General features: G+C 44.7%; 1 protein-coding gene across 1 annotated transcript in view; it reads left to right on the top strand.

Annotated features, from left to right (window-relative positions):
- Nucleotides 1–20,704, top strand: part of MICAL3 (microtubule associated monooxygenase, calponin and LIM domain containing 3) — a 203,789-nt gene that overhangs the window by 120,808 nt on the left and 62,277 nt on the right. Inside the window, exons 24-25 of the mRNA XM_054167732.1 lie at nucleotides 654–742; nucleotides 1,638–1,725. Of these exons, the coding sequence (XP_054023707.1) occupies nucleotides 654–742; nucleotides 1,638–1,725 (177 nt within the window). The remainder of the gene's footprint in view (nucleotides 1–653; nucleotides 743–1,637; nucleotides 1,726–20,704) is intronic.

Consider the following 20,704-nt stretch of genomic DNA (forward strand, 5'->3'; position numbering starts at 1 on the left):
GCAGGATACCCTGATAATGGTACCCTGGAGGAAAATTAAGAGCCATCAGTTTGCTGCTATTAGCACTTGTATTGTCTTTGTGTTACTAGTGCTGATTTGGCTTCCTGACAGCCTTCAGATGCTGGTGAAAACCCATCTAGAATTCTGGGGTGTTATTTAAGTCAGTAGTATCACAAAAGGTCTTAATTGTGAGAAAGAGCTCTTAGCTGATGGCCCTTTCCATAAGTAGCCGCTGTGCATTTGCAGAGGTGGCTCTTTGGGAGTTAAAGCTGGCCTCTCTCACTTTCCTCTGCTGGTTGTATTCATTCTTGCTTTTTCCAAAAGTGCTTCTGCCAGCTTTCCATGTGACGATTTCTTTGTTCCTCGCACACTGCCGCATTGTTAGCATGTGATGCCACACAAGCCTCACAGCTTTGCTTTGGTGTTTGCTGGGATTTTAAGCTAAATGACTGTCAGGCACCCAATGGAAAGGAGGCTAACTAGGAGGGGGAGAGGGGAGGGCTGGAGTTAAAACTTCAGATAGCGTTTGCCTCCATGTGCGTAGTGAAGAAACTGGAGGAGGCAATGGAAATGGCAGCAGAAAATCAGTTGCAGGGAGATGGACATTTATCTAGTGCTGAACTGCTGTGTTCTCACTCCTGTCTCATCTGCAGGCAAATTCTACTGTAAGCCTCACTACTGTTACCGACTCTCTGGTTATGCCCAAAGGAAGAGGCCAGCAGTGGGTCCTCTGTCAGGAAAGGTAACTTATTTTCATCTAACATGTGATGTTCATAGGCTTTGATTCTTCATCCTGAAAAATCAAACGTGCTGTGCTTGTTTCAGAAAGCAGGAAGATTCAGAGTGCATCCAGTTCCTTTGTCATGAGAGCTTGTGGTTCTAGAAATCTCATTTAAAAGCAGTTCCTTTTAATTTGCACTTCATGTTTGGTACTGTAAAATACTGTACTGTCCCCTTCAGAGCAGCGTTTTGATTTGCTTTCTTGCCAGCTGTAACATTCAGTCCATGCAGAGACCAGATAAATAATGCTGCCAGTTTTGGTTTTGCTTTGTTTCTTTGTGGGTTTTTTGCTTAAGATGAAACAATTTTTTTGCATGTCCTTTGAAACATGGTGTTCTACCTCACCTGCAGAGGCTATGAGGAAAACCTGCCTTAATTTTTGAAGGTGTGTTGATGGGAACCTGCACAAAAAGAAAGGCTGTCCTTTTTCCTGTAGTGTTGCAAAGGAAGCATTACAATGTGGTAGTGGTGGTGCTTGTTTTGCTACCTGATTCTCAGGTTTGACTAGTCCCCTCTGAAGCTGTGCCCCTCCTTTTTTGGAAGGATAGAGGATCCCAATACTTGTGCCATGCTTCCTGCAAAATAAAGACTGGAAATGGTGCATATTTCTCAGAGGAGCAGCCTTTAGGGATCTTACTGCTTTGGCTTTCCTGGATATCCAGCTTGTTTTTCAGAGCTTTAATAAAGCCATAAATGAGGAAGGAGCACACTTGGTTCAGACACTTGGTGGCTGATTGAGAGGCATGTCTGCCTGGTTCAGGGTGTTCAGTACATAGTCTGGAGGAGGGAAAAAAAAGACAAAAAGTATTTCTGATGCATTTTCTATTTTTAATCTTATTTCCCCTACATTCTTACAGGAGAGCAAAGGAGCTCTGCAGGACACCATGGCAAGTGATGGAAGTGGACGGGCAAATACCATCCCCACCTCAGCAGAGAGGGCCGCAGGTAGCTCCGCTTCCTTCTTTGGCAGGGTGGTGCAGTTCTCTCTCGGCCTCTTTGACAGAGTTAGGCTGGCAAGCCAGCGCCTGCACAGCACAGTGGCCTCGATTGGGCACCACGTAGCCCAGAACCCTTTGGACTCCTTTTTCATGTGTCAGCTGATGGCTTTTGGGGTTCCCTTTCTCTATGTCCAGTCAGAAGTGCTGGTGCAGATCCTAGGGGAATTCTGTGGGCAGCCTGCTGAGCAGTAAGAATCCATGTGACCCAGCTTGGAGCTTTGTAACCCGTGTGATCCTTTTCTTTCGGGGTGCCATGTGAATTTTGTGCGTTACGTGACAGTTTCAGTATATTATTTTGCACTGTGGCTTTGGGGCCTAGATGCTCTCAGTTCTTTCAAGGACACTGTCTGAAAGAATTCTAGGAAAACACAGATGCTCAGTTGAGGGTCTCCTCTGAGTGGGCCCAGATAAAGAGCCCTGTAAGGTACTCAGTGGAGCGCTCCTGAAGCGAAAAGTCGTTCTGGTGCGCTGGAACAGCTCACAAACTGGATTTCTGTGTTTGCCTGAATTCTGGGTGTGGTTTCTCATTCTTCCAAGCTTCTCTTCATTGATCTGGTACTTGAATGGGAATGATCCCATTATCTCTGGACTGTGTGTCCTTCGGAATTCCGGGTGTCTACCAGCTAATGGGATCGGATTCCTTCATCCCCTTGAATTTCATGGTGCTGGCAGGTCATGGTGCTTCTCCCTCACTGCCGGACTCTGTGCTGCTCCTGGCCGTGGCTTTGGGAATGGGGTGGTGAGCGTGTGTCTTACTGTGAAGTAGTTTTGCCTTTTAACTTGAGATTCTAATTCCTTCTAACATGGGAGAAGTGTCTGTGCTCCAAATGCTTATTTGTCCAGCCCCCAAGTGCTCAGAAAGAGAAAGAAATCTGATTTCTAATATTTGTTCCAAGACTAAACTAAATCAGCTGCTTTTAGAGAGAAGAACACAGTTAGAGGAATGCTTTGAGAGCAGAGTGTTTTCACAGTGACAGTTGAGAGAAGGCATTAATGATATGCAGGCAAATAAAGACCATGGGTTTGATTGACTTGTGATTTCTTATTCTTACAAGTGTTCCTGAGATTGTAGCTGTATGCAGTCTGACAGAAACTTAGTGTGCACAGGTGATAATTGAAGTGTAGTTAATTCCATGGTTTGATCTTTTGTTTGTGTGGAATATGGCAAAAATGGAGGAAAGGGAAAAAGACATGGAAGAAGGACATGTCCCAAATGCTACGGACAGATGGGCAAACCACAGCAGGTTTTTTGTAGAACTGGAAGAAGTAATTTTTGGAGCACAGGGATATGAGAATAAGGTGGTTTATGGAGTGAAGCTATTGGTGATGAGAAGTGGAAGAGTTTAGCTATGTATAAATTAGTTTATTAAAGCAATTGCTGGCAGAAAGGCTCCTTCCTCTGCTTTAGCTCAAGGTACGTTAGCTCAGCTGGTCAGGCTAGGGCACCTTTAAGGCTGTGGGGCATTCTTGTGTGTATATGACAGAAGTACACTTAATGGTAGAAGAGTGAGCAGTGGCTCTGCTGTTCTCCCCTCTCTGACAGGAAAAAGACATTTAGGGGACAAGATTTTGTTCTCTTTGTGAATTAAGTATACCTACTACAGGCTTAACAAGGATTAAGAAGCAGGAGGAAGCTAAATGCAATACGCTTCAAAGGCCAAGCCAGTGTTGTTAAAGGCAGGTCAGTTCTCTGGTAGCATTAACAGTCATGTCCTGTAGGTACCTACCTGTAGCTCCTGTTCTTGCTGGGTAGGTAGATCAGGAAACATGCCAAGTGTTTACAGTTATGCAAGGTCTGAATAAAGCAAACCAAGCTCTTGAATTGTCAAACTTGCTAATACCAATAGAAAATTAGGATATTTATTCCTTAATAACCAAACCTGATGTTGAGCTATCTGCACGTGTGCTTTCTTGCAGTCATCAGATTGCCTAAGAGACTATAAATAGTCTGCTTTCACTAGAGTAGACAAACACTACAAGCAAAATCATGTTTGAAATGGGGATAGAGAGGAAGCTTTGTTTCTAAGGCTTCACTTCACCATCAGGTAGACTCATTAATACAGGTCATACATCTGAAAACATTTGACCTCCCTTAAGGCAAGTGCCACCAAATGAAATTTTGCAGTAGCAATTTCACAGCCTCAGGTCCAAGCCAGTCCCTCAGCAGTGAGGCAGATCTGGATGTGAAGTGTAAGTTGCCTCTAAAGCGATTAATTAAAAAGTGTTAACATGCACAAGTTTGCTATTTGGAGATGGAAAGATAGCTTAGAAGGCAAAAGGAAGGTCTACAGCAGAAAAATCAATGAAAGCAGATAGATGACAAACCCCCCACTGTTTAAAAAGTGGCATACCTCTGAGATAAATGTAGGCCCTGAGTTGGCCAAAGTGCTTGTTCAGTGAGATTTGTGACTCGTGCAAAGCCTGCTTTTTAGCTGCCATGGAATCCCAAAGGGATGCCAATTGCCTGGGGTCTCCCACACCTCTCACTCTCTCTTTGGCAGTGCCACCAAATCTGACCTGTTTCTTTAATTTTAGCCAACTTAATGCTTGAAATCTCTTCAACCACAGTATAGCATTCAGCACATTTTTTCAGCTGAGGTAAGATTGGTCACAGCAAGCACTTTCATGTGGTGTGGTACTAACCTGATTGGCGTGTATTAATTACCTTTGCTAAAGATGAGTGCCTCACTGAGTGGCCGCAGCCTTAGCTGGCATTCATTGTGTTTTGCCTGTCCCTTGTACTGTAACGATAGCTGCAAGGCCCAATCTGCAGCAGGCGAGTTGAGATTTATTTATGTTTTAGCAGTCAACAAGAATCCCTTTTCTTGGGAAGGTTTTTGCCAGGGAGCATTTTGTGCTGGTTACCAGGGAGGGCATGGTCAAACTGGCTCTTGCAGCATAGATCAGCTGCTTCGGTTTGGGAAGTGGCAATAAGCTTTTGAGCTTTTGGCAGTAAGCTCTCCAGGGAAGGGAAGTTGGGGAAAGCTGTGCTTTTGGTCCTGCTGTACTGTGGCATGCTGCTTGTGGTTTCTGTAACCTTTTCTGTACCTTGTCTGCTTGGTTTTCTCTGTTTCCTGCATTTACCTCTGTGCCAAAACTGCTGCTATTGCCAAGAGAGGGGGGAAAAACCCAACCTCCAAACCTTGCTTTCCAGCTGTCTCTCCCTCTGATAACCTGTATCTGCTGTGTCTTGGATTTTTTTTGGTGGTGTGGTTTATTTTTATTTAATATAATTTACAGTACTTTATAAGGGTTTGTTGTGCTTTTAATCCAAATGCTGTTCTTCTTGTTCTAAAGGTCTGTAAGAACATACTTCTCAACTTTCAGCTCTTTCTTGACAGATGGACTTGGAACAGTCTTTACCCCTGTCAGCATTTTGATAATGCTCCTTGGGGTGACTTTAGCCAGTGAAATTTTGTTGTAAGATGTTTCCCACCTCACACCAAATGTTTCTGTCCTTATCAGCAATAGGGAGTTCATAAAGGAAAGATCTGCCAGGAAAACTCATGCTTCAACATGTACAGCAATAAAAGGCAAGTAATGAGGTCTTTGCAGTAGTTACTTGACCTGTGAAAGATTTAAGAAGCCAAATACAAGCCTTAGTGTGCAAAACTGAGACGTGCAATACAAATTAGAGGCACTGAGTCTCCTGCTTCAAAAATCACAGAAATTTATATTGTATGATAGAAGTATGCAATGTAAAAAGGTAAAAAATTCCCTATGGATGTGCCTTAAGTGTTTTCAGGGAGCAGTGTTCTGAAGGAAGTCCTTCACAGCAGGCTCTTAGACAAATAATCTGTGTATAGCAAGCAAAGCTGCACTTTACACGAGGAAGTTCTTTTGCTGACTTGGGAAACTAGAAAAGGGAGGCTGCTTCCTCTAAATGGCATGCCCTGGAAAGGAAATTATCTGAGCCAAATTCTTGAGAGGATCTTAACTGTCTGTGAAACACTGACTCTTTCTGAATGCATCCAATAGACTTTGCACACAGTTCTACTTTTGTGTCTAACAAGGTACGAATAAATGTTATGTGTGTTTCTGTATGGATGGAAGCTGCTTGTTCACAACCATGATTCCTCATATACTGATCATGTGAAAATGATTCAGCTCCAAGCAGTGCTGTTTGCTTGTGCAAACAAACACATCTTCATGAAATCCTCCACTTGTTTCTTTCTTTTCATTATTATTCACATTTGGGGTTTGTTCTTGTTTTAATTTGGCCTGTTTTCAACATTACATTCTTGAAGATGGCAGCGACCTCCTTCAGTGGCAGTCATGTTCTCTTTCACTTCAAACCACTGACCTGTGCATTTACAAACACTTCATGTCCCATCCTCCTACCACCTCACCTTCCAAAATAAACTTCCAGAAAAGATAGTTCCTCTGGTGCTGTGCCTTGAATACTGTCTGTTCTGTTTGGAGAAGCCCTGGTGGTGTGTGTTGCAGCACATGGCACATGAAACCGAACCCTTTCTTGGGGTTTCGTACGCCTCCAAAGAGATCTGATGCAAGATTGATTTTCTCTCTGTAGGAACATTTAAAATACAGACTTAAGAACCAGACCCTGTATTTTTGGAAGCTGTGTATAGTTGTGTGGGTTGCCCAATTTAGGACCTAGGTTCAGTGCCCAGTGAATCACTGCTTAATAGCAGGCCAGGAATCTCTGTTAGGATAAGTACTCGACTGTTCCCAGTCCATCATGTTCCTCGTCAGTGTTCTTATCAGGATTCGGGTGGCTTTGGCATAAAGGAATGCAGAATGCTGAAGGGCCAGCATGCTGAAGACCAGAAAGTTTGGAAAGGCAAAGGTTATTTGTTCTAAAGAGTGCATCTAAAGATGCAGCTGACCTCCATCTGACTGAAAAATCCTGAGGAGGGATGTACAAAACAGCCATGTGCTGAGTTGGATCCTGCTAAGAACACTTTTCCTTGGGAGTAGCTGGGCTCCCAGTTCCGCCTTTCTCTCAAGCTTTCAGACCTGTAGAGCTGTGCCACTGGAATATTTGCTTATTGTTTGTATGTGTATATTCTGAAGGGTGATATGAATTTTTCTGGGCACTTGAAGAGCTTCATTGAATGGTTTGGTATCTTAGAAAAAATGGTATCAAGTTTGTGTGAGGGAGTTTGGATTCTTTTGTAACTGCAGAATTAAATACCTGGCATTCTGGAAACGTGGAATCCAAGAAATGACCATTCTGAGATGGTTTCCCTCAGAGAAAGTGAGGGAGGGTGCATAAAATAAGCTTGGCGAGAGGAAATGTTGAAGTGCGGTGATTAGTGCTCAGAAAGGCTTCATGTCTCCACTGTATAGCCTCTTGGAAGATTTGGATTTATGCAGTTGTTCTATAACCTGTTCTGTTTTAGGTGTGTGTGTGTGTCTTGGAATTCTGTAACACGTGGTTTTCCTGTTGCTGTGAAATCAAGACATTATTTGTTCAACTGTGTGAAATGTTGAAGGGAATAAATTCCAAACAAACTTCAGGTTTCTGAGTTTTTCTTTTTCCTCATCCTTCACTGGTTCCAGATGAAGGATGCTGTGAGGGCTGCGCAGCTGGGGGAGAGTGGAATGAATAGATCTGGCAAGCTCAAATGCAAAGGATATTTTGGGGAGCTTCATGGCACCTGCTGGCTGTCAGCACGAAGTACTATTTTTTTCAGACTTCTTTTGTTCCATTGTTTTGGGGGTTTTGTTTGTTTGTTTTTCAATTGGGCCATGTTGTGGTTTGCTGAGTGCAGGGTGCACACTGCACAGCCAGCATGACCTACTGCTGTAGGAAGCGTGCTAAGGACCCAATACAAAATACTCTTATCACACTGGCAAAGCTGGCTTTGGATAGATGTGCTTTCAATGCTGTGGCTTCACTAATTTTGGTTGACTCAGGAGGTGCTTTTGTGTGCCTTGCTGCAGGCCAGAGGTCTTGGTCACCCTCTGTAGGCAAGGTAGCGATACCCACATGTGAGAGGAGAGGAGGAACGTGGGTGAGTGCAAGTCAGCACTCGCCAGCAGGGAAGCTTAGCCTTGCACCCGGTGTGACAGGTAAGCATCTTGGCAGGATTTGGTTCCTCTTGTTGGCATAGTAGCAGCTATGGCAATGTTATGTTTTGGTGTGATGGAAAGACAAAAGGGGAAGCTTGGAGCCTTGTAGCCAAATCCTGTGTCTTCCATTCTCACTAGACAGTTGTCTTCTCTCAGGAGAATCATGCATGGAGAGATGACCTCCCTTCCTCCAGGCCGTTAAGAGACTCTTGTGATGCTCTCACCGTGACAGACAGAACTCAATCCTAGTTACAAGCTGCGTTTTCCTGTTCTCAAAGATAGATTGGTGTGGTCTACATTAGGGACTCATCTTGTGTTTTCTCTTGCATGCTTCCTACTGCACCATAAGCAGCTAAGAACTTGTAGCAGCAGATGACTTTTGGCAGTCTTGATTGTGAACAAAATGTCTTCTCTTTTGGGTTTGTTTGGCAAAAGTAGTTATGCTTAAATGGCAACTCGCAGAACTGCAGCTGCAAAACAATTCTGTTTCGTGTGAGTTCCTTCTTTGGAGGAAAGTTCTCCTTTTATGCCTTTGCAGTTGCCTTCTGTCTTTCTTTACTGTGACCACCAGGCTAGATTTTGAGGCTGAAATGGGCCTTCAGCTCTGAGATGGAGCTCTGAGCATTCAGTGTGAAACTCCATGTGCTGTTGCATGAACTAGGAATGTCTTTCTGGTGCACGGCTCCAACAGCCTTCACTGTTCTGCATCAGGAACGCTACACACAAGTTCTTTAGACATCAAATGTTTGCTTCATGAATTTAAAAAACCAAAGAAGAGCAAATCTCAAACCATCCCCTGCCACCAAACCCAACAAACAAAACAACAACCAAAAACCCCACAAAACAAAAAGCCACTAAAACCCCCAAGCAAACCACAAGCTTGAAGAGAAATTGTCCTGAGCTCATCCCTTGCAGAGGTGAAATCAGAACTCGCCATACAAGTTTAGGAAATACTGTTTTCAGCTGAAACTTGGAGCAACCAAGAAGCTGTGTGATGGGAGAGCTCCCAGACTCTCTCATCCCATTGTCTTTGAAGTCCACACAGATACTTCATATTTTCTGTGTCCGTGGTTCTTGTGTTCTGGTGTTCTTATGATTGCTTCTGGGAAGACTTGAGACCTATATCCTGCCCCAGTGCATGAGAGGAGTGCTGCCAGGGAACTCCTTCTGGGGTCCTGACACTCAAAAGTTACTCTTTGTTAAAATCATCCTAGATGTTCAGGTTTGTTTGACAAACTGCCTTTTCCAAGCACTTTCCCCTTCACTAACACCCTTCCTTCTTGCTCCCATTCCAAATTAACATACCTTAAAATTATTTACGCTAGAGGCAGCCTCATCCTGTAAATAACCCCCCAGACTTTTCCAAATATCTTTCTTTTTAACCTTTGTAGTGCAAAGAGAATGACTTCAAAAATGAGGCAAAAAGAGATGATTTGGGCCAGGTCATGTTATTGCTGAGTGCTTCTTTGCCTGAAGCTCTGTAAAGAGAACACATTGGGTTTTTTCTCTGTATGTGCTACCCTGGGGTCTGGAACTGGACAGAGTTCTCCTTCTTTAAGACCTGTAGAACTTGGTAAATAGATTCAATTTTCCCTTCCTCTTAGAGAAAATGAGATGGTGTAATTTATTTGCAGTTAAAATCCTCAAAAAAAGACATTTTCTGCAGAAAATCTTGCATCCCAAAATGGAAATTGAAGAACTGAGGTTCACTATATAAATAGTAATATATCAAAGATAATGTTAAAAAAAAAATAGTTAGCTTTATGTGAACAAATTGCTTTAAATCATTGAGGTACTGAGCAACTGACAAATGCACTGTGGATGTTTTGTTTCCTCAAAAACCAGATGACTTCCACTGAAGATGGACTGAATTAGCTCTTACAGGGCTTTGGAAACCTCACTCTAAGATTTTTGGGACCCCTAAGATGTTTTCCACTATGTATGCCAAAACATTTTGCTTCATCAGATCAGAGGATGTTAGGGGTCGGAAGGGACCTCTGGAGAGCTTCGAGTCCAAGCCCCTTGCCAGAGCAGGACCATAGAATCCAGCACAGGTTGCACAGGAACACATCCAGACAGGGCTGGAAAGGCTCCAGAGAAGGAGACTCCACAACCTCTCTTGGGAGCCTGTGCCAGTGCTCTGTGACCCTTGCTGTAAAGAAGTTCCTCCTCATGTTGAGGTGGAACCTCCTTTGCTGTAGTTTATATCCATTGCTCCTTGTCCTATCCCAGGGCACAAGTGTGCAGAGGCTGCCCTGTCCCTTCCTTCCTGACCCCCCCCCAGCACTCAGATATTTATAGATTCCTTCTCAGTCTTCTCCTCTCCACACTAACCAGCCCCAGGTCCTCACCAAGCAGTGCTCCAGTTCCTTCATCATCCTTGTGGCCCTTCGCTGGACTCTGTATTTTGGTAGCTTGTTGGTACAGACCATCTCCTTTGTCACACTGTTTGCTACGGTAGTGTAGAAAGTCTGATTTAGGCTGGATGTTAGGAGGAAATTCTTCACAGAAAGAGAGATTGGCCATTGGAATGTGCTGCCCAGGGAGGTGGTGGAGTCACCATCCCTGGAGGTGTTTAGGAAGAGCCTGGATGAGGCACTTGGTGCCATGGTTTAGTTGATTAGATGGTGTTGGGTGATAGGTTGGATGCGATGATCTCGAAGGTCTTTTCCAACCTGGTTTATTCCGTTCTATTTACAAGTTTTTACCTATTAGACATACTACACTTCTTACTCTTTTCTGCCACACCAGATAAACTGTTCAGTATGTATTTTCCCCTCTGATGTTCTGTAACAATGATGAGAAATAAGGGTAAGCTACCTCTAAAATACAAGAATGAATGAACCTCTACACCAGTTAAAACAAGCCAGCCATTATTTCAGCACCTGCTTTGTCAGCAGCAGCATAATCTATTAAGGGGTATATTTGGTGATGTGTGTTAAAATACCAACTGGAAATAACCTGAAGGAAAGGAATAGGTACACCCAAGTCACCACTGAACCTATTCTCCTGCTTCTTTGAAGTGTGTTTATGGAGGAAGATGGGAGGTGTTTAAGACCAGGCTGGATGAGGCCTGATCTAGTGTGGGGTGTCCCTGCCCACAGCAGGGGGGTTGGAACTAGATGATCCTTGTGGTCCCTTCCAACCCTGACTGATACTATGATAGTGGCTACTGAGCTCATCTTGGGGATGTAGAGGTTGGTTTAGACTTTCTAAACAAAACTGGGCAGGTGCTCTCTACAGATGAGGTGGTGCTTCTGGGCACTGTGTAGTTGCTTACATCTTCTCTCAAAAATGTATGTTTAGTCTGACATTTCTCCTGCTTGCTGTCATCCCACAGGGCTGTGTTTTCTTTATTAGGAAAGTTTCATAACTGTCCTTTCTGTTGTTACAGAAGTTTATCAGATGGCTTGAGGGTAGAAATGTTTATAAATAGAACTTTTCATTTTATTTTGTTTTGTTTTGGATTTGTTATTTTTTTTTACCCAAGAGATGGTTCAAATACTTTCAGGCTTGGGTAACTCAGTGATTTAAAACATCAGAACTGATGTGCACGTTATCTTTAATCAGTAATGTGTCTTTTGGGAGCTTTCTTCTTGAGAGAGTCCAACGAAGGGCTACAAGGATGATTCAGGGACTGGAGCACTGCCTGGTGAAGAGAGGCTGAGAGCCCTGGGGCTGTTTAGTCTGGAGAGGAGAAGACTGGGAGGGGATCTGATCAATGTCTATCAATAGCTGAGGGCTGGGGGTCAGGAAGGAAGGGACAGGGACAGCCCCTGCTCACCTGTGCCCTGTGAGGGACAATGGATGGAAACTACAGCCCAGGAGGTTCCACCTCAAGATGAGGAAGAACTTCTTTACAGTAAGGGTCACAGAGCCCTGGAGCAGGCTGCCCAGATAGGTTGTGGAGTCTCCTTCTCTGGAGACTTTCCAGCCCTGTCTGGATGTGTTCCTGTGTGAGCTGTGCTGGATTATCTGGTCCTGCTCTGGCAGGGGGGTTGGACTTGAAGCTCTCTAGAGGTCCCTTCCTAACATTCTGTGTGTTGGAGCAGACTTTGAACATACCTAGCTACATACCTACATACAAGAATTTACTTAGTTCCCAAAAGAAAGTTTTGAAGTGCTGGATTGCTTTCCATGTGGAACATGTGGAATAGATGTAGATAATAGTCAAGTATGTAACAGAACAAAGGAGCCAGATGTTGATTCTTTTACTGTATAGGAGGTTTTACTTGGGCCAAGTATTCCCCACTCTATTTTCTTGTAACTGGCAGCCTCAGGTTTCAGTCTGTTCCATTGGCAGCACCTCGTAATCTTGACATAAATGATAGAAATTAAGTAAGGACATGGTTAGTATTTAATTAATTATGGAAAACTATACTACATTGCTACAGAAGAGGGAGTGGTTATTAGCTCAGTAGCTGAAAGAAGATGTTAATTTGAAAGCTATGTTCTCAATCTGCTCACAGTTTGAACAGGAAACTGAAAACATTTCATATTCCACTTCTCTTTTGTTTTAAATGATGATAGAATTTTGAGCTCCTGATTGGTTGTTCTTTAATGATCAAAACATTATCCAGTGTCCAAGATAGACTTGGAAGTACCAGTTCCTGTTAAAAGTAGGCAATATTTGTATTGGTAGATTCCTCTATTACTTTTAGATGAAAATGGCTTTGATTCAGCTTTGTGTTGTTTGCACACTGGGAATTGCCTGTCTGATCCCTGCTGGTGAAATGAGAGGTGGTGGGAGGGCTGCTCCCTATGAGTGGCAAGAAATAGATGCTGCTATGAATAAATTATACCAAGTCTTAGGCAGTAGAGATGATGGCAGAGGCTCTCTCAGGGCATAAAAGGGGTTCCAGTTTGGATTATGAGTGGACAGTTACTCTTAAATTCCAAGTTAATTAATTAAACACAGAGAGTACTTCACTTAAAGGGGGAAAATTCATGAGCCAAAATATGGTGCAGCCTTTCCCTTCTTTCATTTCCCTCCCTGAATGTACCTCATTCCAGGTGGCTCTTTGAGGTATCATACCTTTAATAGCTTCTAGGACAAAATTTACTCCTGCAAAGTAATGTTATCTTTAGCCAGATTATCCTTTAGTGCTCTTCAGCCTTCCCACACAGCTTCTTTCAGGAAATGGAAATGAGGGCGGGCAGCATATGCCAGAGCTGCTCAAAATACTGGGGAGAGCTCAGATGTGTTAGGTGGTGCCAGCAAAATGCAAAATGATAGGTAACATGTTAATGCTACAACGTCCCTAAATAATAAAATACAGTAATTTATACTCAATACAAATTGATGTGGAGATTTTTATCTCCCTAGTGCAGGAAACCTGTTTGAAATTTCACTGAATTGCTAGGGTTGGAAGGGACTTCAAGGATCAGCCAGTTCCAACCCCCCTGCCATGGGCAGGGACACCTCACACTACAGCAGGTTGCTCACAGCCACATCCAGCCTGGCCCTAAAACATTCCAAGGATGGGGCTGCCATCACCTCTTTGGTAACCTATTGCAGTGTCTCGCCACCCTTATGGTGAAGAACTCCTTCCTAATGTCTAATCTAAATCTCTCTTCCCCTAGCTTGGATCCATTCCCCCTAGTCCTATCACTACCTAACACCCTACAAACTCCCTCCCCAGCTTTCCTGTAGGCCCCCTTCAGATACTGGAATTTGTCCAAAGGTTAAGATTTTTGTGCCAGGAAAGATGCAATAAGGAGAAGCAATTTTAGCGGTGTTTTCTGGGCCTTGCTGTGGGTGACCTAATAGCTCCTTTCCCCTATTTCTTTGCTCCACCCACAAGCTACAGCACTGGACTCCTTCCAGGAGTCAAAAATAGCTGTGTTCCTGGCGAATTCTGTCCCTCTGCTGCAATGAAGGCAGCTTTGCTGTATTGTCATGCTGTGTGCTAAACGTTTAACTTGCATTGCCTGGTGCACTTCCTCGCAAACGTAACTTTCTAGTGCAAGCTGCAGACGAAGTTTTGGGTTTGGGTCCCAGGTGTATAAATCAGAGATGACTTTGAAATACAGCAAATGATTTATGCAAGCTTCTCCCACTAAACCCAGAAGACAGGTCAGCTCATTCAAAGTGGCAGCTGTTTTGAGGCCTCGTCCTTACTGGTGCTGGAGGAAGCAACGTTTTATCAGTGTCTCTTCTGATGATGCTAAAAGTGTATTTTAACCACTGTGGAGGTGGAGGAAAACATTGCAACACCCATAAGATAAGCATGTAAATTAGTGACTTAATTCAGGAGTCAGGCCAACTCACTTTCACAGTTATGAAGAGAATGATCTTCCACGTTTATTAGCAATATCTGAGGTATGAAGAACTCAATTCTGGCTGGAGGTTGTGGGATGTGTGCAGGAGGACTTACATCTTAGTTTCTTTCTGGGGTATCTGTTTCAGAATCCTTTTGAATATTTTAGCTGTCAGTTATTCCCACACACATTATAATGGTCAGGGGGGATCCTGAGGGCCTGTTGGCTTCTCTTTGCATAGGGAACCAGTAGATATTGACAGGAATCTTATGGTGGGTTTTTTTTCCCTTCTGGATTCCTGCTACTGAATCAAGTGATGCTAATGTCACCAGTGGGAGTAGTGTTGGTTCTTTGATTCTCTTCTGGGTATTTCTGCATCAGGGGACATTTGGATGAAACACCTTTCTGTCTGTACAGCCTGTTCTCTCCATGTCACTGCTGAGGCCCCCCTCACTTGCTGGGAAGAATTGCTAGACTGACAGTTTGAGTCCTGAGCCTTGATATGACAGTGGAGGTCTCAACCATGCTGGTTGCCCAGTGGCAAACCCCGTTTTCTTCTGGGAGGCTAGAAAGAGCTGGAATGTGTCCAGAGAAGGGCCACAAGGATGAGCAGAGGGCTGGAGCTCCTCTGCTATGGAGACAGACTGAGAGAGTTGGGGTTGTTCAGTCTGGAGAAGAGAAGGCTCCAAGGAGACCTAATTGTGGCCTTGCAGTATCTGAAGGGGGCCTACAGGAAAGCTGGGGAGGGAGTTTGTAGGGTGTCAGGGAGTGACAGGACTGGGGGGAATGGATCCAAGCTACAGGAGGGGAGATTTAGTTAAGACATTAGGAAGAAGTTCTTCCCCGTGAGGGTGGTGAGAGCCTGGCACAGGTTGCCCAGGGAGGTGGTGGAAGCCTCATCCCTGGAGGTCTTGAAGGCCAGGCTGGAGGTGGCTGTGAGCAACCTGCTGTAGTGTGAGGTGTCCCTGCCCATAGCAGGGTGGATGATCCTGGATGATCCTTGCTGTCCCTTTCAACCCTGACAATTCTGTGTTTCTATGATTCTAAGAGCTGCTCTGTCTGCTCCTTAATTCCCTAGGCCTTAAATGTCAGTGTAAGGACAGTTGTGTCAATCAAATCCAACGTGCATAAGATGGTTTGCATAGGTACAATGCCCAAACTCCAAGAGCTTTGACTCAGAAGAGGATATCCTCTAGAAAGCATAACTAGTTAGTATTTGTTATCCTTACATAAGAATTTCAGTGGGGTCACCTTCAGGTTTGAGCTCATTTTGAATCCTGTGCATGTTCATTCCAACATCTTGCTTGTGAATAGAGTTGTTTTTTTCTTTTCAGACTGCTCTTGTATTTAGCAGAATGTGTTATGGATCCAGTTGGGAACAGACACCAGAAAATGCAAGATTACAGCTGAGTAATTCAGGCTTTCTGAGGGCTTGGGAGCACCCTAGTAAGATAGTAAGAGAGAATATTGAGGCCTTATATCACTGTAAGATTGACATGTGATGACTGTCATGGCATCCTGGCCTGCATCAGGAACAGTGTGGCCAGCAGGAGCAGGGAGGTCATTCTGCCCTGTGCTCAGCACTGGTTAGGCTGTACCTCGAGTACTGTGTCCAGTTCTGGGCCCCTCAGTTTAGGAAGGAGGTTGACTTGCTGGAGCATGTCCAGAGAAGGGCAACAAAGCTGGGGAGGGGTCTGGAGCACAGCCCTGTGAGGAGAGGCTGAGGGAGCTGGGGTTGCTTAGCCTGGAGAAGAGGAGGCTCAGGGGAGACCTCGTTGCCCTCTACAACTACCGTAAGGGAGGTTGTAGACAGGCAGAGGTTGGTCTCTTCTCCCAGGCACCCAGCACCAGAACAAGAGGACACAGTCTCAAGCTGTGCCAGGGGAGGTTTAGGCTGGAGGTTAGGAGGAAACTCTACACAGAGGGACTGATAGCCCATTGGAATGGGCTGCCCAGGGAGGTGGTGGAGTCACCATCACTGGAGGTGTTCAGGAGGAGACTTGATGGGGTGCTTGGTTGCATGGTTCAGTTGATTAGAATTGCAGAATCAACCCGGTTGGAAAAGACCTTCAAGATCATCAAGTCCAACCTATTGCCCAAAAAATTTCTTTTAGAACCTGTAAGTAGTTACAAAAGACGGAAATAGCATGAACAATTTCCAAATGATACCTTGATCGTATTTTACAACCATTATCATGAGGCATGGCGTGGGGTTTGATCTTCAGTTTTGCATAGAAGAGATGCAAGAAGGTGGTGTTGGATGATAGGTTGGACTGATGATCTTGAAGGTCTCTTCCAACCTGGTTTATTCTATTCTGTTCTGTTGTGTTCTGTTCTGTTCTATTCTAACTGGACTCATTCTTTCTTCTGTTTGAGCAGGTGTTACCCCTTTTAGCTTATCTAAATTCAGGGCATCCTGCCAGGACTTGTGCAGCTCTGCAGTATGTGACGTGAGGCTGTGAGAAACAAGCAGGGACAAGAATTCCCTTCCCACACCTGCTGGTGGTCTTCCACTGATTTTTTTTTTTCTTTAATTATTATTATTTACTTTTTATTTTTTTAGATGTTTTTTGCAAGATAAAATTTTAAAAGTGGACAAATCTGTATTTGAAACCTCAAAGAACTTCCTGACTCTTAAGCAAGCTATTCCATTTAACTTGGTTTCGCAGTGCAGTTGTTGCCATCTACGTGTTTTATGTCTTCCTGTGCAGGACAAAAATCAGCAGTAGCTGGATACTGGTTTTGGAGAGGATTAAGGCAAGGATTTCTGGCTGCCTCTCTCAGAAGAAATCACTTCCTCTTATTAAATGGAGCATCCTAAATGACTTACTGTTTTAATATGTGCAGCATCCAACTGCAGGCCTCAGTATTAAGACTTTTTGTTGCTGAAGTGCAGTGAGTATCTCCCAGGAGGTGCCATTGCTCAACCTGCTTATGTAAACCATGTAATAATTGTCCTTAAAAATCCATCATATTTTAGTCCTTTTTTTTGTCTTGACTTAAAGTTTTGTCTTGACTAAAAGTAAAGCTGAGAGGGAAGGAATCAGAAATGGGCATTCTGGATCCTGTCTCTGACACTGCCACTGGCAGTGGAAGGCAGCCTGCTGTGAGGCTTCCTTCCTGGTATTTAGTCTCTGTGCCTGGACTTGTGCAGTGCCTCTACAGTACTTCCAAAATAGGTTTGTTTTAATGTGGTAGTACTCATAACACGTTTTGAGGCCCTGGGGTGCAAAGTGGACTTGGAATACTAAGAGGCAGTTAATGGAATTGAAGTGGGTGAGGGTGGTGAAGCTTCTGAGGAAAAAAGAAGGTTGCAACTCAATTTGACATTAACACAAATGAAAAATGAGAAGCCTAAAAACGCTGCTGGGTCCTTTTGCTGCCTTCTTTATAGCTCAGTGATAATCTTTGCTGAACCCCAAGCACACTTCAGAAACCTCACCCCAAAAGGTATTTCTTAATGGCAATGGAATCTGAGGACTTCCAGCATTTCTGACTCAGAGCTCACTATGTCACTTTTAAACTCCCTGAGAGAATTTCCAGTCTTCCAATGTCTATTTTGTCCTATGCAATATGCTGTGGTTTCAGTAGGAGCTGATGTATCTGACAAAGCTGTGTTCTCAAACACTTGAGTGGAGGTAGAAGCAACTGAAGAGTTTGGAAAACATAGAACCACAGAATTGTCAGGGTTGGAAGGGACCTCAAGGATCATCCAGTTCCAACCCCCTGCTGTGGGCAGGGACACCTCACACTACAGCAGGTTGCTCACAGCCACATCCAGCCTGGCCTTAAATACCTCCAGGGATGAGGCTTCCACCACCTCCCTGGGCAACCTGTTCCAGTCTCTCACCACCCTCATGGGGAACAACTTCTTCCTAATGTTTAATCTAAATCTCCCCTCCCCTAGCTTGGATCCATTCCCCCCCAGTCCTATCACTCCCTGACACCCTAAAAAGTCCCTCCCCAGCTTTCTTGCATCTCCCTTCAGATACTGGAAGGCCACAAGAAGGTCTCCTCAGAGCCTTCTCCAGACTGAACAACCCCAACTCTCTCAGTCTTTCTCCATAGGAGAGGAGCTTCAGCCCTCTGCTCATCCTCCTGGCCCTTCTCTGGACACCTTCCAGCACCTCCAGATCTTTCTTGTTATAAGGGCTCCAGAACTGGACATGGTGCTCCAGGTGGGAGGCTCTCATAAGAGTGGAGTAGAGGGGGAGAATCACCTTCCTTGACCTGCTAGCCACAGTTCTTGTGATGCAGTCTAGGCTCTGGTTGGCTTTCTGGGCTCATGCTGATCTTCTCATCCCCCAGCCTCCCCAAGTCCTTTTTTTCAGGGCTGCTCCCAAGCCAGTCTCTGTAATGCTGTACCTGGTTGTTTTCACATGAGTGAAAGCAAACAGGTAGAGTGTTTCACAGTCTCATCAGAGGACAATATTTGAGAAATCCTTTCAGCAGGAAAATCTGCATTCTGAATGACTTCTTTCCTCCTCTTTGCATATGTTTCAGAGTACACTCCTTTATCTGAATTGCTGAAACTCCCCAAGCCTGCAAAATACTGGACCCACGAGGTCATATTAATTTGGAGAGCTTGCCATCTTAACAGGATTGGCCTAAGAAAAGGAAATCTAAAGGGTACTGCAAGATTAATGAAAAAATAAATTCTGGTACAACAGGCAGATAGTCTCCCTTGGGGAAGAATTTGTTATTCTGAGCTTCTCGGTGTCCTGCCTCTTCAGCAAGTGCCACGTCAGGGAGCAGCCTCGGCAAGATGTCATCTAGCTCATCAGAATAATCCACAGATTTTCCAGAACAGAGCAGCACTGGGGGGAAATGATGGTGGGATCCTCTCTCAAGAGGAGCTTATCAAGCCTTCCAGTAATTGCCCAAGCTGCTGGAATAGGACACATGCATGCAGGCAGGCAAGGAGCCGTTCAGCGGAGGAATGTTATCTCTGATCGTACAGGTATCTGCACAGGAGACAGGCTGCGGCAAGGCTGAGATAAAGGACTCTGGCAGCTTTCATGCAACAGCCAAGCAGCCTGGCCTCTTAAGGAAAACACTTCTCTTCAGATGAGCTGTGCAATGTTCATGCCCCACTGACTTTTCCTAAGTAAAGAGTCAGGCTTTAAAACGTGTCCTGTTTTAAATGTTTGTGAGTTTGCAGCAGATTTCTGGGTGTGCTGAGAAGCTGCTCTTGGCTTTAAGGTATCTCCTGTTTGTGTCTAGTAACAGGTTTGGGTTGGGTTTGGATGTTTTTTCTGGCAAATGCAGCCTCATCTGCCCCTTCTTTCTCAATCCAGACTGAGATACTGAGTGCAATTTACAGTACAGTCTGGGGAATACAGCACAGTGATTTGAGAGGCACTTTGACCCTCCAGAGAAACACTAGAGAATAAGCTTTAATGTCTACCAGCACTGCATTGGAATAGACCTTGCCCGTGAATGTGGCACCATGCAAGACCAAGTGCAAGGTGCTGCAGCTGGGTCAGGGCAATCCCAAGCACCAATACAGCCTGGGCAGGGACTGACTTGAGAGCAGCCCTGAAGAAAAGCACTTGGGGGTGCTGGTGGATGAGAAGCTCAACAGGAGCCAGCAGTGAGCACTTGCAGCCCAGAGAGCCAAGCAGAGCCTGGGCTGCAGCAAGAGAAGCAGAGCCAGCAGGTCGAGGGAGGTGATTCTCCTCCTCTACTCTGCTCTGATGAGACCACACCTGGAGCACTCTGTCTAGTTCTGGAGCCTCTGTTACAGGAAGGATCTGGAGGTACTGGAAGGTGTCCAGAGAAGGTCCATGAGAATGATGAGAGGGTTGGAGCTCCTCTCCTATGAGGACAGACTGAGGGAGTTGGGGCTATTCAGTCTGGAGAAGAGAAGGCTCTGAGAAGTCCTTCTTGTGGCCTTCCAGTATCTGAAGGGGGCCTACAGGAAAGCTGGGGAGGGAGTTTTTAGGGTGTCAGGGAGTGATAGGACTGAGGGGAATGAAACAAAACAAGAAATGGGTAGATTGAGATTGGATGGTAGGAAGAAGTTCTTCCCCATGAGGGTGGTGAGAGCCTGGCACAGGTTGCCCAGGGAGGTGGTGGAAGCCTCATCCCTGACGGTTTTCAAGGCCAGGCTGGATGTGGCTGTGAGCAACCTGCTGTAGTGTGAGGTGTCCCAGGCCATGGCAGGGGGCTTGGGACTGGATGTTCCTTGAGGTCCCTTCTGACCCTAACAATTCTGTGGTTCTATGATTCTATATATGGAGGGAATGAGGGTAGGAAGCTTTACATTTCCTTGTCTCTTTTCAAAGTTTCTCACGAACTTCAGAGCATAACATAAGCAAATTGTTTGTCTTCTGATCATGTTAACACTACTTGTATCTCACACTTCTATCCTTTAAGTTCATGGGCTTTATTTAAGGCTTTTCCTTTGAACAGTGAATGGCTTTGTGGTGCAGAAACTTGGCTGTTAGCAGCATTTCTCCTGTGTCACATTCATTAACAAGTTTGACAATGGCTTTCAAGGTAGTTCTTCACAGCACCTTTCAGAAACAAAGCAAATAGACTGAGCAGGCCAAATGGTCTGTATAGAGCAGACTCCTAGAAATTCCTTGCTGAAACTGGGAAGGCTGGATTTCTGCATTGTGTTCTCC

Source organism: Dryobates pubescens, chromosome 15 (genome assembly GCF_014839835.1).
Source record: "Dryobates pubescens isolate bDryPub1 chromosome 15, bDryPub1.pri, whole genome shotgun sequence".
In the NCBI taxonomy this organism is placed as follows: Eukaryota; Metazoa; Chordata; class Aves; order Piciformes; family Picidae; genus Dryobates; species Dryobates pubescens.